We start from the raw sequence: 14180 nt of genomic DNA, 5'->3' as shown, positions 1-14180 counted from the left end.
ATGTTTTCACACCTTCCAGCTTCACGCCGTCTCCCAGATCCAACTCAACATTTCCTCCATCTGCAGCTCCCTCTGTGCACACCTTACATTTGAATGTAGCTGCCACACTGGTTAATGACCCTCTCAGACCACTACATTTTTCATGAACCCACTCAGCGCACATTGTACATTGAATGGAGTTCACTCCGACACACTTCTTGCAGAAGCACATGGCCACTTCGCAGTTCTTTCCACCTCACGACATGCTTTACCACTTGCCATCACCTTCATCTTTCCGATATTCACCTTCAGACCTTTTGTCTCCATACATTCCTTCCACTTGTTCATCTTTTCCTTCAGTCCATCCATACTTTCCACAATCAACACCAGATCATCTGCTTACAACAACTCCCACGGTAAACCTTCCTTTACATTCTGAGCCAGCACCTCCATCACAGCTACAAATAGTAGTGGACTTAGTACCGACCACTGATGCACTCCCACCCTCACCTCAAACTCACCACTGTTCCCGTCCTTAGTCCTTACAGCTGTGCGCGCTCTTTTGTACATTGCCATCACTACTCTGATCAAACATTCCTCCACTCCTAACTTCCTCAATGCCCATGTCAATACTTCACGTGGAACCCCATCGAATGCTTTCTCCAGATCAACAAACCCAAGAAACAACTTCTTCCTCCTCTCCATGTACTTCTCCTGCAACTGCCTCACAATAAAGAGCGCGTCTGTCGTTCCTCTTCCTGGCATAAATCCAAACTGCATTTCGTTGATCTTCACCTTCTTCCTTATCCTCCTCTCCAACACCCTTTCCAATACCTTCATTCCATGCTCCAATAACTATCGCTCGGTACGAGCCACACTCCAGAGGGTCACCTTTCCCCTTGTATAGAGGGACGAGGGTACTCAGTTCCATATCCACTGGAATGCGGCGTTCTTTCACCACCAGATTACAGATCTCTGTCATTCTCTTCACACCCCAACTTCCTGCTGCCTTCAACATATCTCCCACAACTCCCGTCGGCCCTCCCGCCTTTCTACTCTTTATTGCTTTTATCGCTTCCTCAACTTCCTTCTCAGTTATCTTCTCTGCCGGTCCTAAAACTGGGTTCCTCTCTATGTTGTCATCCCATTCATTCTCTGTATTCAACAGCATTTCCATATATCTTTTCCATCTTCCTTTAATTCCATCTGGGTCCACAACGATTTGTCCCACTTCATCCTTCAAGCAACTCACCCCCATCACATGACACCTCTCTTTCGCTATCTGCTTTGCAATCCTGAATACCGCTCTCTGACCCTCTTCCGAATCCAAGCGTTCTCCGACCATTTTCCTACATGCCTCCTGCGCCTTTGCTACCTCTTTCTTTGCAGCCTTCTTGGCTGCCTTATAACTTTCATGCTCTGCTTTTTCTGCTCCCGTACCCTTCGCCTTCTGCCACTCCTTGAACTTCTTCCTCTTCTCGTCAATCCTCTTTCCAACTTCATCATCCCACCACCATGTTTCCGAGTTCCTCGGTGGTCCTTTTGTCCATCCACATACCTCACCAACGGCTCCCAACAGACTATCTTTCATTGACATCCAACCACTTTCAAGCTCAACCACATCATCCTCTACCCTACTCAGCCTCTCTTTTAATGCCTCCCTTACTGTCACCTCTTTCAACCTCCACACCTTCATTCTCGGTTGGTGCTTCACCCACCGAGCTCTCCTCGCACCTTTCACCCTTATGTCGCAGACAACCAAGTGGTGCTGTGAAACAGCCTCCTCCCCCGGGATCACCTTTGTGTCCCGGAGGTGCCCCCTATCTCGCCTCCGCACCATCAGGTAGTCAACGGTTGTCGTCGACCCACCTGACTTGTATGTAACAAGCTTATTATCCTCTTTCTGGAACTGAGTATTACAAATCAACAAATCAGCAAACTCCAAAATCCTTTCACCTTCTCCATTTCTCACACCATATCCGTAACCCCCATGATGCGGACACCGTATTCCAAGGTGTCCGTATTCGCGAATTCTGCATTCGTGAAGTTTTCCAGAAATGTAGCCTTTGTGAATACAGAGGGCTTTGTGTATTTTGTTGGAATATTAGTTCAGCACTACTTTGGAATTGTGGAGGATGTATCAAGGGAAGCGCAAAGCGCCCGTCCCTTTATACATGGGATCGTTTCTCTGTATGCAGCTTTAACATGGCGACTGAAAATACGTTTCTCAGCTTCTACTGGACGAAATTGGCTGCAAATTTCAGAAGTAAATACTTTGTACATGAAGGTAAAATGTTCCAAATTTCAGCAACGTCCGTTTCCGCTTTCTTGAGTTTTATTTAGAAAACCCTCAAATTCACGTTGGTGTCTGTCCGTCCACCCAAAATGTGTTGACGCTCATATCTCAAAGGCTATACATTGAAACTAGCTGAAATTTGGAATATACAGGGTGTTTCATAAAGAGTTATACAACTTCAAACGTTTATTTACAAAGAAACAGAAACCTCAGGAACGTGAACCAAGCATTTATTGAAAGCTTATGACATGGTATTTTCTATCACTGATTGCTATTGCAGTAAAGTCACTGCTAGAGTTAGTGAGAGCCCATGGTCTGAAATTGACATTTACGCAAAATCCTTGTTATTGATGTTCTCGATGTGTCTGCGGTTTCGACAGGCATTGATCCTGACTCCAAAGTTCTGTCCAACTGTCCTGTAGGTCTCATGTGGCACTGCCTGGAGGTATTCTGACACCTCCTGTTTCAGATCATCCATTGTGGCAGGGTGGTTGACGTAGACAGAGCCCTTGGCAGCCCCCCAGAACCAGTAGTCCAGAGGGTTCAAGTCTGGGCTATGGGGTGCCCAGTCATGAGCGGTACCCAGGGCAACGAGGCGGTTTCTGAAGAACCTCGACTCTGATTCTGCAACTGGACCAGACGGCATCAGCCCACTGGTCCTAAAATCCTGCTCTGCCGCTCTATCTCACCCTCTCTCTGTTCTTTTCACCCTATCTTTTGCTCAAGGTCATCTGCCAGCATCCTGGAAATCAGCTAACATTACCGCTTTACACAAAAAAGGTGCAAAAACAGATCCTTGCAACTACAGACCAATCAGCCTGCTCCCAATTATCAGCAAAGTCATGGAATCCATCATTGCTTCGGATATGAAATCTTTCCTCTTCTCCAATGGCTTGATCTCTGATCATCAATTTGGTTTCAGACCAGGTCACTCTACTCTGGACATGCTGCTTCTGCTGTCTCAACAATGGATGGAGGTCCTCAATGCCAAACAGGAAATCAGAGCTGTCTCCCTTGACATATCACGTGCCTTTGATACGGTCTGGCACCCAGCTCTGCTCACCAAACTCTCCTCCTATGGTATCCATGGAAATCTCCATGCATGGCTTGCGGACTTCCTCTCTGGTCGTAGTCAACGTGTGGCCCTGAATGGATTTCTCTCATCTCCCCTTCCTGTTCAGGCTGGAGTTCCCCAAGGCAGTGTGCTGGGCCCTGTGCTTTTTCTGGTCTTTATCAATGATCTCTCCGACTCTCTGGAAAATCCTCTCTATCTCTTTGCTGATGACTCCACTCTCTGCCGCTCCATTCCTCTTCCCTCAGATCGGCAGTCTGCAGCCTCCTCACTCTCTGAAGACCTGGACAAAATCACAGACTGGTCAAACAAGTGGAACATGTCTTTCAATCCTGACAAATCTCACTCTCTTACTTTGTCTCTCCGAAAAGATCGACTGGACAACCCTCCCATCTACTTTCTCAACAATCCTCTCCAAGAAGTTCTGTCGCTCAAGCTTTTGGGTCTCACTATCTGCCATGATCTTTCTTGGGAAAACCACATTTCCAAGCTGGCCTCCAAAGCCAGTCGCCGACTGGGCATCCTCCGTCGTGCGAAGTCCTTCCTCGGCACACCTGAGCTCCTCACCACATACAAGGCTTTCATCCGCAGCTCAATGGAATACTGTTCTCCCCTATGGGCTGGTGCTCCTGCCTCACACCTGGCCCGGCTTCACGCTGTTGAATCCAAAGCTTTCAAAATCATTGGAATCTCCCGCGATGAAGCTACCTCTGAGGGCCTTTCACTCACTCACCGCAGGCAGGTAGGTGGTCTTTCTGTCTTCTACCGACTCCTCTCCGGCCTTGCTCCCCCAGCTCTCTCTGTGCTCTGTCCCCCAAATATTCCTACAGGTCGCACAAGATCTGCCAGCAACCCTCTGATGGTTAAACTGCCGAAATCTCGGCTTTCTGCTCACCTTCACTCTTTCATTCCTCTTTTCTCCCGCCTCTGGAACAAACTCCCACACTCTCTTCAATCCCACTCCTCCCTCCAGGTCTTTAAAACAGCTGTTCACCACCATCTCTTATCTTCCCCCATCCAAAACCTTGATCTTTTCTACCCCCACTAATTCACCCCAGATCCACCTTGTTTGAAATTCCAACTTCTTTCCTGGAAGTCCTGGCAGTGTCCATATGTTTATACCTCTCCCACCCCCCCCCCCCTTCACATGCCTCCCCCCCAAAGCCCTCTCCCTCCCACAGATCTCTCGATGTCTCCATGTCTCTCGGTCCCTGCTCTCAAATGTTGTGTTTGTGTCCTTCCCCCTCTCTCCCCATCTTGTCTACCACTCCCGATGTTATTTGTTTTATGTGTCTGTTTGTCTTTCTGTGTGATTAATGTTCGCTCTTTCACGAGCCTCGATCTTGTATACAAAAAAAAAAAAAAAAAAAAAGCTGCTGCAGGAAAGTAATGGTGCCACCAACTGTATGCGGGGTGCACCATCCTGCATAAACCAGGTCATGCTGAGCTGGTTTGGGGTGACCTTTTGGACTATATCATTATGGAACTTCTGGAGCACGGTCCGGTCGCGCTCACCGTTGATCTTTGCCGTCCTGCTGTTGTCATTCTCAAACCAGTAAGGCTGTAAAATTCCCGTCTGGCATTGAAGGTGCAGAAGCATGTGACCGTAGGCCCTTTCAGGTACCTCTCAGTGATTTCCTCAGGTTGTTCTGTCCCCCAGAAAATGTTGTTGATGTGACTACGTTTGTCTTCTGCTCCACTGTCAATGGCATAGTTGAGCTACGGGGCTAGAAATCCCAGGGAACAAATACCACAATAACACCACCAAACCCTGAAAAGGAAAACGGTGTAGGCCAGAAAGCAAAGAAATGGCAGGAAGTCAAACTTGTATCAATCTTTTTGAAACACCCTGGTACATCGGTCAATATGTCTTGTTAATAACTTTCGAAACAAATTAAAGATCTGCGTTCATTAAGAGGGACTACGGGGGGCGTGAGGGGGGGGTTTGACCCCACCAAAATAGGTATTTGCTCTCTTCTCTGAAACTCCACACACGATGTTGATGAGACTTGGTCAACTGAAACCGAGTCGTTTACGTTCTTCTGTCTGTCTGTCTGTATGTCAAATCACCTACAGGTCACAATTTGAAACCGATCTTCACGAATCTTCACAAAATGGTAGAGTTGGTCATAAGCAAGAAGCCTATTGTTTTTGAGGTCAAAGGGTCAAAAGGTTAACATTGGACAAAGGTCACCAACTTTGTCAAATTTGTAAAAGCATCAATTTTCATCTGATTGACTTGAGATTTGAACAGGATTTGCATATCTGGTCAATGAATTCAACCACCAATTATTCTTGAGGTCAACATCGGCCAAAGGTCAACAATTTATTTTAGGGATTTTTCAAGTATTGTGCTCTGCCCGACATATTTCATGTTTTATTTTTCTCCTGCTGTGCCCCCATTCTCATTATTTAATAAACTTTTAAGTATATTCGCTGTGCGTTTTGAGCCATGGAACCGCCCTCTGGCGTAACAAAATCCCCTTAAAACCGTACGCACACGCCGAACCCACCATGTGGCCAAATTTATATATCCTAACCACACTGAAACCGCGGAGTCGCCGCATGTGCAGATCGTCTCGGAGTTCATCTCTGGCGGTCTCGCGTCACCTGTTAGGGAGACCGAGTCGGCTACAGTATCAAATTTAAGTTTATGAATTTTCTTTGTGGGACAAAGACCGAGTGGGTTTGAATCAAAAAGTCTGATAAATTGGTCTCTGTAAACTAGGCGTTGTTCAGTGTTGTGTTTTTCCTTTGCCAAAGTAGAGCTGCGATCCTTACCATTTGTCGTTCAGATGTTACATTTTTTTGGTAATTTCTTGTAAGGTGAGTTCAGTATACCGGTGCGGGCTTGGTCTGTTTGCAGCAGACTCAGGACGTACATTTTGTGCATGTGCTGCTATTATGTTCATGTTCTCCCCCCCCTCCCCCCTCCCACTAGGAAAGCGCACGTTTCAAAAGATGGTATACTGCAACTGGACCGGAGGTTACAAGTGGTCAACAGCTTTGGCTCTCAGGTGTGTTGTGCAGGCTGGAAAGTCACTGGGCGTTTGGCATTGTTTCTGGAACAACAGTGTGGTAAATCCTGATAAATCGGACGGGGACGGGGACGGGGACGGGGGGGGGGGGGGGAAAGCACAAGGTCATTTGGCCCAACCTGCCTGTTTCACAACATTCGGCACTGACACATTCTGGTTTCTTAAGGCGGCCTTGGGTCAACTGTTTCCCACAACACGGAGTGTCACTTCACACACTTCACCGTTAAGTTTTCTCGACCTGAGCCGACCCAACCATCGGGTGCTTCCAATCTCAGTACCATGACTTGTTTAAACGGTTTGCATTTTATGATGCAGTTTTATGACGTCACAAATTCTCAGCATGTTCAACTTGTATGACTGGAAGAAACATTTATTGTGAACCAGCATCACTTTTACCAACTCGTGATGACAGAACTTTTGTCAATTAACCATCCAATCAGAGAACCCAGGGTTAAATAGTCTGTTGAATAAACTGTCTGCAATTTTGTCCTAAAATGTTTCGCCAAATCCAAATTTATTTTATCTCAATAAAACATAAATGGGAAATACAATCTTTTACTCTTACTCGACCCATTTTTCCGTTCGATTTATGAACATCATTGATAGTATCATCGTCGATGTGATGTCCATTTTCACCGCACTTGACTCAAAGCCACTTGTGCTTTTCCAACCATCCTCCAATCGACTCCACACTGATGCTCACAAGTTTGTTTTTTATGAGGCCTACCGCTCTTTTTAACTAGATTCTCCCATCTGCTCTCCTGTCGATCTTCTGCTTCTTCACCAAGTTGATCACACCTGGCCCTCATCCTCTCATTCTACTCTTGGGTGACGTTTTCCCAACACTTCCCCCAACTAATAACCCTCCGAATAACCAAACACAACAGGATTGTGCTGGGTGGTAACATGCTCTCCCGTCACTGCCTTACTTACTTACTTACTTAACCTTACTTAACCCTCCACAACTGTTGCTTCCTTACCACCACCAAATCTAAATGTTTTCTGTGCTGTCCATTCCTACAGGCAATCTTGTGGCATTCCCGCTTTTGAAAGAATGAACCAGCTATTGCCATCCCATGGGGGCGGGGCAAGTGGTGGAGAAGCCGAAGAGCTTACCTTCACAGATCCCACCGGCAGTCCTCATACCTGCAATAATTAATTAAACCGACACAGGTTTAAAATGTACAACAAAATGCCGACTTTATTAAGAAATCGCCGGTCACAAAGAAAATGCACGATCAATTTACAACTATAATTCAACTATAATAACTATAACAACAACAACACAACATGCATTTTAAGGCCATTTTCCCTGCTAGAGCGGGGGTTAGCCTTGCGGTCCCCATGACGATCTTCTCCATTTTGCCCTATTTTCTGCATCTCTCCTTGTTAACCCCCTTGCCCGCATTTCTTCTTCCACCATCTTTAGCCAAGTCTTTCTCGGTCTTCCCCGTCCTCTACTTCCTTCTACATTCATTTCCATCACTCTTCTCAACCAGTCACTTTCATCCTTCCTCAACACATGACCAAACCGTCTCAACCTGTTCCTCTCACAGCATCAATCACAGGCTCTATTCCCATCATTTTTCACAATTCATCATTTGTCTTCCTCTCTCTCAACGATACTCCGTACATCCACCGAACCATTCGCATTTCCACCCTTTCCAGCCTTCGTTGCTGCTGCACATTCATGACCCATGTCTCGCTCCCATAAATCATAACACTTCTCACACATGCAGCATACACCTTTCCCTTCAGCTTCAATGACACTCCCCTCTTCATCAGCACGCCACTCAGTTCCCGAAACTTCTTCCATGCACATCTCACTCGAGCAACCATTGCCGAGTCTGATCCACCTTCTCCATTCAGCATGTCTCCGAGGTAGCAAAATGTTTTCACACCTTCCAGCTTCACGCCGTCTCCAAGATCCAACTCAACAATTCCTCCATCTGCAGCTCCCTCTGTGCACACCTTACACTTGAATGTAGCCGCCATACTGGTTAATGACCCTCTCAAACCACTACATTTTTGATGAACCCACTCAGCGCACATTGTACATTGAATGGAGTTCACTCCGACACCCTTCCTGCACACAGCACATGGCCACTTCCCAGTTCTTTCCACCTCACCACATGCTTTACCACTTGCCATCACCTTCGTCTTTCCTATATTCACCTTCAGACCTTTTGTCTCCATACATTCCTTCCACTTGTGTTAATCTTTTCCTTCAGTCAATCCATACTTTCCGCAATCAACACCAGATCATCTGCATACAACAACTCCCACGGTAAACCCTCCTTTACGTTCGGAGCCAGCACCTCAATCACAGCTACAAATAGTAGTGGACTTAGTACCGACCCCTGATGCACTCCCACCTTCACCTCAAACTCACCACTGTTCCCGTCCTTAGTCCTTACAGCTGTGCGCGCTCTTTTGTACATTGCCATCACAACTCTGATCAACCATTCCTCCACTTCTAACTTCCTCAATGCCCATGTCAATACTTCGCGTGGAACCCTATCGAATGCTTTCTCCAGATCAACAAACCCAAGAAACAACTTCTTCCTCTTCATGCACTTCCCCTGCAACTGCCTCACAATAAAGAGCGCGTCTGTCGTTCCTCTTCCTGGCATAAATCCAAACTGCATTTCATCGATCTTCACCTTCTTCCTTATCCTCCTCTCCAACACCCTTTCCAATACTTTCATTCCATGCTCCAATAACTTTATCGCTCGGTACGAGCCACACTCCAGAGGGTCACCTTTCCCGTTGTATAGAGGGACGAAGGGTACTCAGTTCCCAATGCACTGGAATGCGGCCTTCTTTCACCACCAGAATACAGATCTCTGTCATTCTCTTCACACCCCAACTTCCTGCTGCCTTCAACATATCTCCCACAACTCCCATCGGCCCTCCGCTTTTCTACTCTTCATTGCTTTTATCGCTTCCTCAACTTCCTTCTCGGTTATCTTCTCTGCCGGTCCTAAAACTGGGTTACTCTCTATGTTGCCATCCCATTCATTCTCTGTATTCAACAGGATTTCCATATATCTTTTCCATCTTCCTTTAATTCCATCTGGGTCCACAACGATTTGTCCCACTTCATCCTTCAAGCAACTCACCCCCATCACATCACACCTCTCTTTCGCTATCTGCTTTGCAATCCTGAACACCGCTCTCTGACCCTCTTCCGAATCCAAGCGTTCTCCGAACATTTTCCTACATGCCTCCTGCGCCTTTGCTACCTCTTCCTTTGCAGCCTTCTTGGCTGCCTTATAACTTTCATGCTCTGCTTTTTCTGCTCCCGTACCCTTCGCCTTCTGCCACTCCTTGAACTTCTTCCTCTTCTCGTCAATCCTCTTTCCAACTTCATCATCCCACCACCATGTTTCCGAGTGTCCGAGTTTCCGGTGGTCCTTTTGTCCATCCACATACCTCACCAACGGCTCCCAACAGACTATCTTTCATTGACATCCAACCACGTTCAAGCCACATCATCCTCTACCCTACTCAGCCTCTCTTTTAATGCCTCCCTTACTGTCACCTCTTTCAACCTCCACACCTTCATTCTCGGTTGGTACTTCACCCGCCGAGCTCTCCTCGCACCTTTCACCCTTATGTCGCAGACAACCAAGTGGTGCTGTGAAACAGCCTCCTCCCCCGCACCTTTGTGTCCCGGAGGTGCCCCCTATCTCGCCTACGCACCATCAGGTAGTCAACGGTTGTCGTCGAGCCACCTGACGTGGATGTAACAAGCTTTTTATCCCCTTTCTGGAACTGAGTATTACAAATCAACAAATCAGCTCCATCAGCAAACTCCAAAATCCTTTCACCTTCTCCATTTCTCACACCATATCCGTAACCCCCATGAACTCCCTCAAAACCGTCCATACTCCTTCCCACATGTCCTTTTAGGTCTCCTCCTACCACAACAACTTCCTCATCTTTCACGTTTTCCATCAGCTTCTCTATCACACACCAGAACTTGTCCTTATCTTCATCGCTCCGACCAACCTGCGGAGCATATCCCGAAATGACGTTCACCAAGAGCTTTCCGATCATCATTTTCACCATCATCAACCTATCACTCACTCTAGTCACACTCACCACACTGTCTACAAACTCCTCATAAAGCAGGACACCAACACCATTCATGCCCTCCAGGCACCCTTGCCACACAAACATGTATTTCTGTCCCTGCCTACCCTTCACCATTCTCACACCACTTCCCTTCCATCTCGTCTCTTGCACACAACATATGTCCACTCTTCTTCTGATCAATACTTCCACCACTTCTCCTGATCTCCCTGTCATTGTCCCTACATTCCATGTCCCAAACCTCAGAAACCGATCTCCACTTCGGGCTGTACCCTGCCCATACGTAGTTGTAATTGTCATGGTTCTCTTTTTGAGGCAATGTTTTTTTATGGCCGGATGCCCTTCCTGACGCCAACCCTCTCTGTCGCCTCTTACGACACGCAGGGATACGGTGTACCTATTCTAACCAGGGTACACACCGGGATAAAGCTTTGAATAAAACCAAACGGGTTTAATCCCGAACAAATAAACGGAGAATGAAATCGATAAATAACTATATATACAATAAAGTAAAATAATCCGATAAAAACTAAGGCGTCAAGTCACAAGCACAGACGGGGCGAGGGACACAAAATGGCGACTTATCTCTGCTCTTTCAGATGACACAAGCTTCCCAAGAGAAACCAGCACCCAAAGCATTTTGAACAAAACCGCAATGCTGGTGTCCATGTTGCATTCAGTGCCTTAAGCTTGCTTTGATAGAGCTGATATTTTTGGTGACGCATTTTTGTGAGCTCAATGAACTCAACGAAAACGGAATTATGTACAAAAATAAACAGGTTTATTACCACTATAATACCACTATACTATCACTATATTACCACTATAAACTATAATAACGATAAGATCAACTATAATTCCTAAATGGAGTGCTCCCAAACAGACCCCAACACAGACAATAGTCAGGTTCACCATGTTAACAAATATAATTTCGTTCAAAATTTTGGTAGATTAGCAAAACTATACATTTTTGGAATATTCAGAGCATGAGGAATCCAAAAATTAATGTTTACATTTGCGTAGACACCTTTGCGAAAATGACACTCAGGACAGTGATGAAGATAGTCAGGTTCACTATGTTAACAAATGTAATTTCTTTCAAAATTTTGGGATTAGCAAACCTGTACATTTTTGGAATCTTCAGAGCATGGAGAATCTGAAAATCAATGTTGGCATTTGCACAGACACATGCATGGCCGCCATTTTGGATTTTGAAAATGGCCGCCATAAAATACATATTTTGCGCGATCTCGGCTTCTAGTCAACCTAGAGACTTAATTAAATATGCTAATCCTATGTTTTCTGGGTCAAGGAATCCAATAAAGGCCTCAAAATAGTGCTCAGGATTATAGAAAAGCAACAAACAAAGGTAATTGAAAACCATTGTCTTTATATTTGTGATATAACTGTATTACATAATACATGATATTGCAAGTCCTTTGAAGTTACAGGTTGTTATAGGAAGTTATAGGTAGTATCAGATTGAACTATAAGTCCTATACACAGGATCTACGAGGTCTATACCGTTCAGGAATATGCTTTTACAGATCTTCATCACTGTCCTGAGTGTCATTTTCGCAAAGGTGTCTACGCAAATGTAAACATTAAGTTTTGGATTCCTCATGCTCTGAATATTCCAAAAATGTATAGTTTTGCTAATCTACCAAAATTTTGAACGAAAAAACATAGTGAACCTGACTACAAAGGATAAAATAACTGAAAAGAAATGTTATTTTGTGGCACTTATCTCAAATCGACTCGTGTATCTCGTCAGGAATCGTCAAAGATCGTCGGAGGCCTTGGCACTATTGGCAGGAAACGCACGTTCGTTGGCGCGGAGTGCGTGGACGGGAAAAACCAGGCCCCCATGCACAGTTCGCTCTTCCAGCCGCGCTTATTTCGTTGGCGTTGTGCGGGAAACCGCAACTCTCAGTCCGCAGCTTTCTCCTCACGACCACGAGCAAGATCTCGGAACATGGCCGTTCACGATTAAGCTTCCTTGCGCAACAGCAATAGTGACCATTCACCACCAGTTCCAAAACGAAAAGGGCGAGAGGACGTCGATGCTGAGAATCAAAATGCGACCGTTCGCTAACAAAGTCCAGAACGAGAAGAAACGAGAAGATGTCGGCACACAATCGCACCACCAGACGTCCACCACCAGACCCAAACCGAGAAGAAAAATGTCCGCCGTTCCGAGAGTTTTGTATGCGTGGCTCTGACGTCATCAGTATCTGCTTCACCAATCCCATAGTCCCTTCTTACCAGTCCTCTGTGCAAATCAAATCCCGGCCAATCACTGCTCTTTGGGGCTTGGCTCATGGCCCTGCCTGTCCTCTGCACTCACCAAGTCGGTGTTATCCACGGTAATGCCTCATGCCTGGTTTCCGGTTGGTTTGTAATTAGTGTGTTTAATGGGCGATTTCTGGCTAGGTGTCGAGTGCGGTGTCATAAGGAACAGAGGAATAAATTGCAGAGGCAAATGCAAACAGGGGATTAATTACCCATAATCCCTCGCTAATTAGTAAGACCCACCCCTCTGATGGGGGCGAAGATACAAGCTTACCCGACATCCAGTCTACACAAATTCCCTACTTATGATACATCGAGGTTTCTTCTTCTTCATGACAATCGGAGCACACTAATCTATACACTCCACCTGGACCAAGGTATCCCTACCCCCCACAAATGTAACAATATGTTCTGTTGACATTTATCCGAGCCTACTGTTAATGAGTTGTGGGTGTTGTTCGTACTGAGACTGCGTATTATGAATCGGCCTGAATTGCATTGTGTGAAATTGTTCATCATTTCCCTTCTTTCCTAATCCGGGGTGCAACAGCATCACCCTCGGGGGATTTGGCGCCGATCGCTTCTACCTGGGCCAGTGGCGAGAGGGCCTCGGCAAGCTGTTCAGCTTCGGTGGCCTGGGTGTATGGACGCTCCTCGACGCCATTCTCATCGCCATAGGGTACATTGGACCAGCCGACGGCTCGCTATATATCTGACGGCACTGCTTGCCCGCGTATGTCTCATCCCGTTTCAACCCTACCAGATTATTGCCTGAATGTAATTATAATTTCATTTGTACATACGGTCGAGTTTATTTTAATGTGACATACTCAGACGTGGGATTGTAATTTGTACATATTCTGCAAAATCCACGTAGTAAAAGGAAATAAGTGGCAGTTGATTAAATTATAAAAGTTTTTTGTCATCAGTTGTCGGCTGAATTTGTGTGATGAGAAAGTTACTGCATTATGATACAATAGTCCTCTATCGATCGGCCTCAGTGGTGTAATGGTTTGAGCGTCCACGCTGAGTCTCATAGCTCGGCACCTTGATCTGCACCTTGATCTGCTGCACCTGTGTACGAAAGATTAGGAACCGTATGTGCTGCTTCCTTGCTTGATGCTCTCCATTTCAATGTAATAGAGCACGGACAAGCGCCATGTGTTGGCAACTAGAACACAAGCTTTGATGGTACTAATGGCCTCCTGAAGTAAAAAAACAAACAAACAAAAAAATACATTGGCATTGTAGAACCCAGGGCTGAAAGGATGGCTTAGATGTACACACACTCGCCTCAAAGCTGTCTGGCCCGGGTTCGAATCCCGACCCAGCTATAGACTATCATCCTGGTGTTTCACATTCAGGGTGATTCATCCTGTTTGCCGTCCCTCAGATGCACGTTAGA

At 46.0% G+C, this 14180-nt stretch overlaps 1 protein-coding gene across 3 annotated transcripts in view; it reads left to right on the top strand.

Moving 5' to 3' along the window:
- The window catches only part of TM2D3 (TM2 domain containing 3), an 82189-nt gene extending 68489 nt beyond the window's left edge, over positions 1–13700 (top strand). For 2 of the 3 annotated variants that reach the window (XM_078771703.1, XM_078771704.1), the window contains exons 5-6: positions 6289–6364; positions 13326–13700. In XM_078771703.1, coding sequence (XP_078627829.1) covers positions 6289–6364; positions 13326–13491 — 242 coding nt within the window. In that variant the 3' untranslated portion in view covers positions 13492–13700. Of the gene's footprint in view, positions 1–6288; positions 6365–12257 lie in introns of all 3 variants that reach the window. The other variant, XM_078771705.1, reaches the window with a different exon arrangement.
- Positions 13701–14180: the final 480 nt, after the last annotated feature.

The sequence above is a fragment of the Myxine glutinosa genome, chromosome 2, assembly GCF_964187855.1.
Source record: "Myxine glutinosa chromosome 2, kmMyxGlut1.1, whole genome shotgun sequence".
Taxonomy (NCBI): Eukaryota; Metazoa; Chordata; class Myxini; order Myxiniformes; family Myxinidae; genus Myxine; species Myxine glutinosa.
This window is presented reverse-complemented; position numbering and strand designations above follow the sequence as displayed.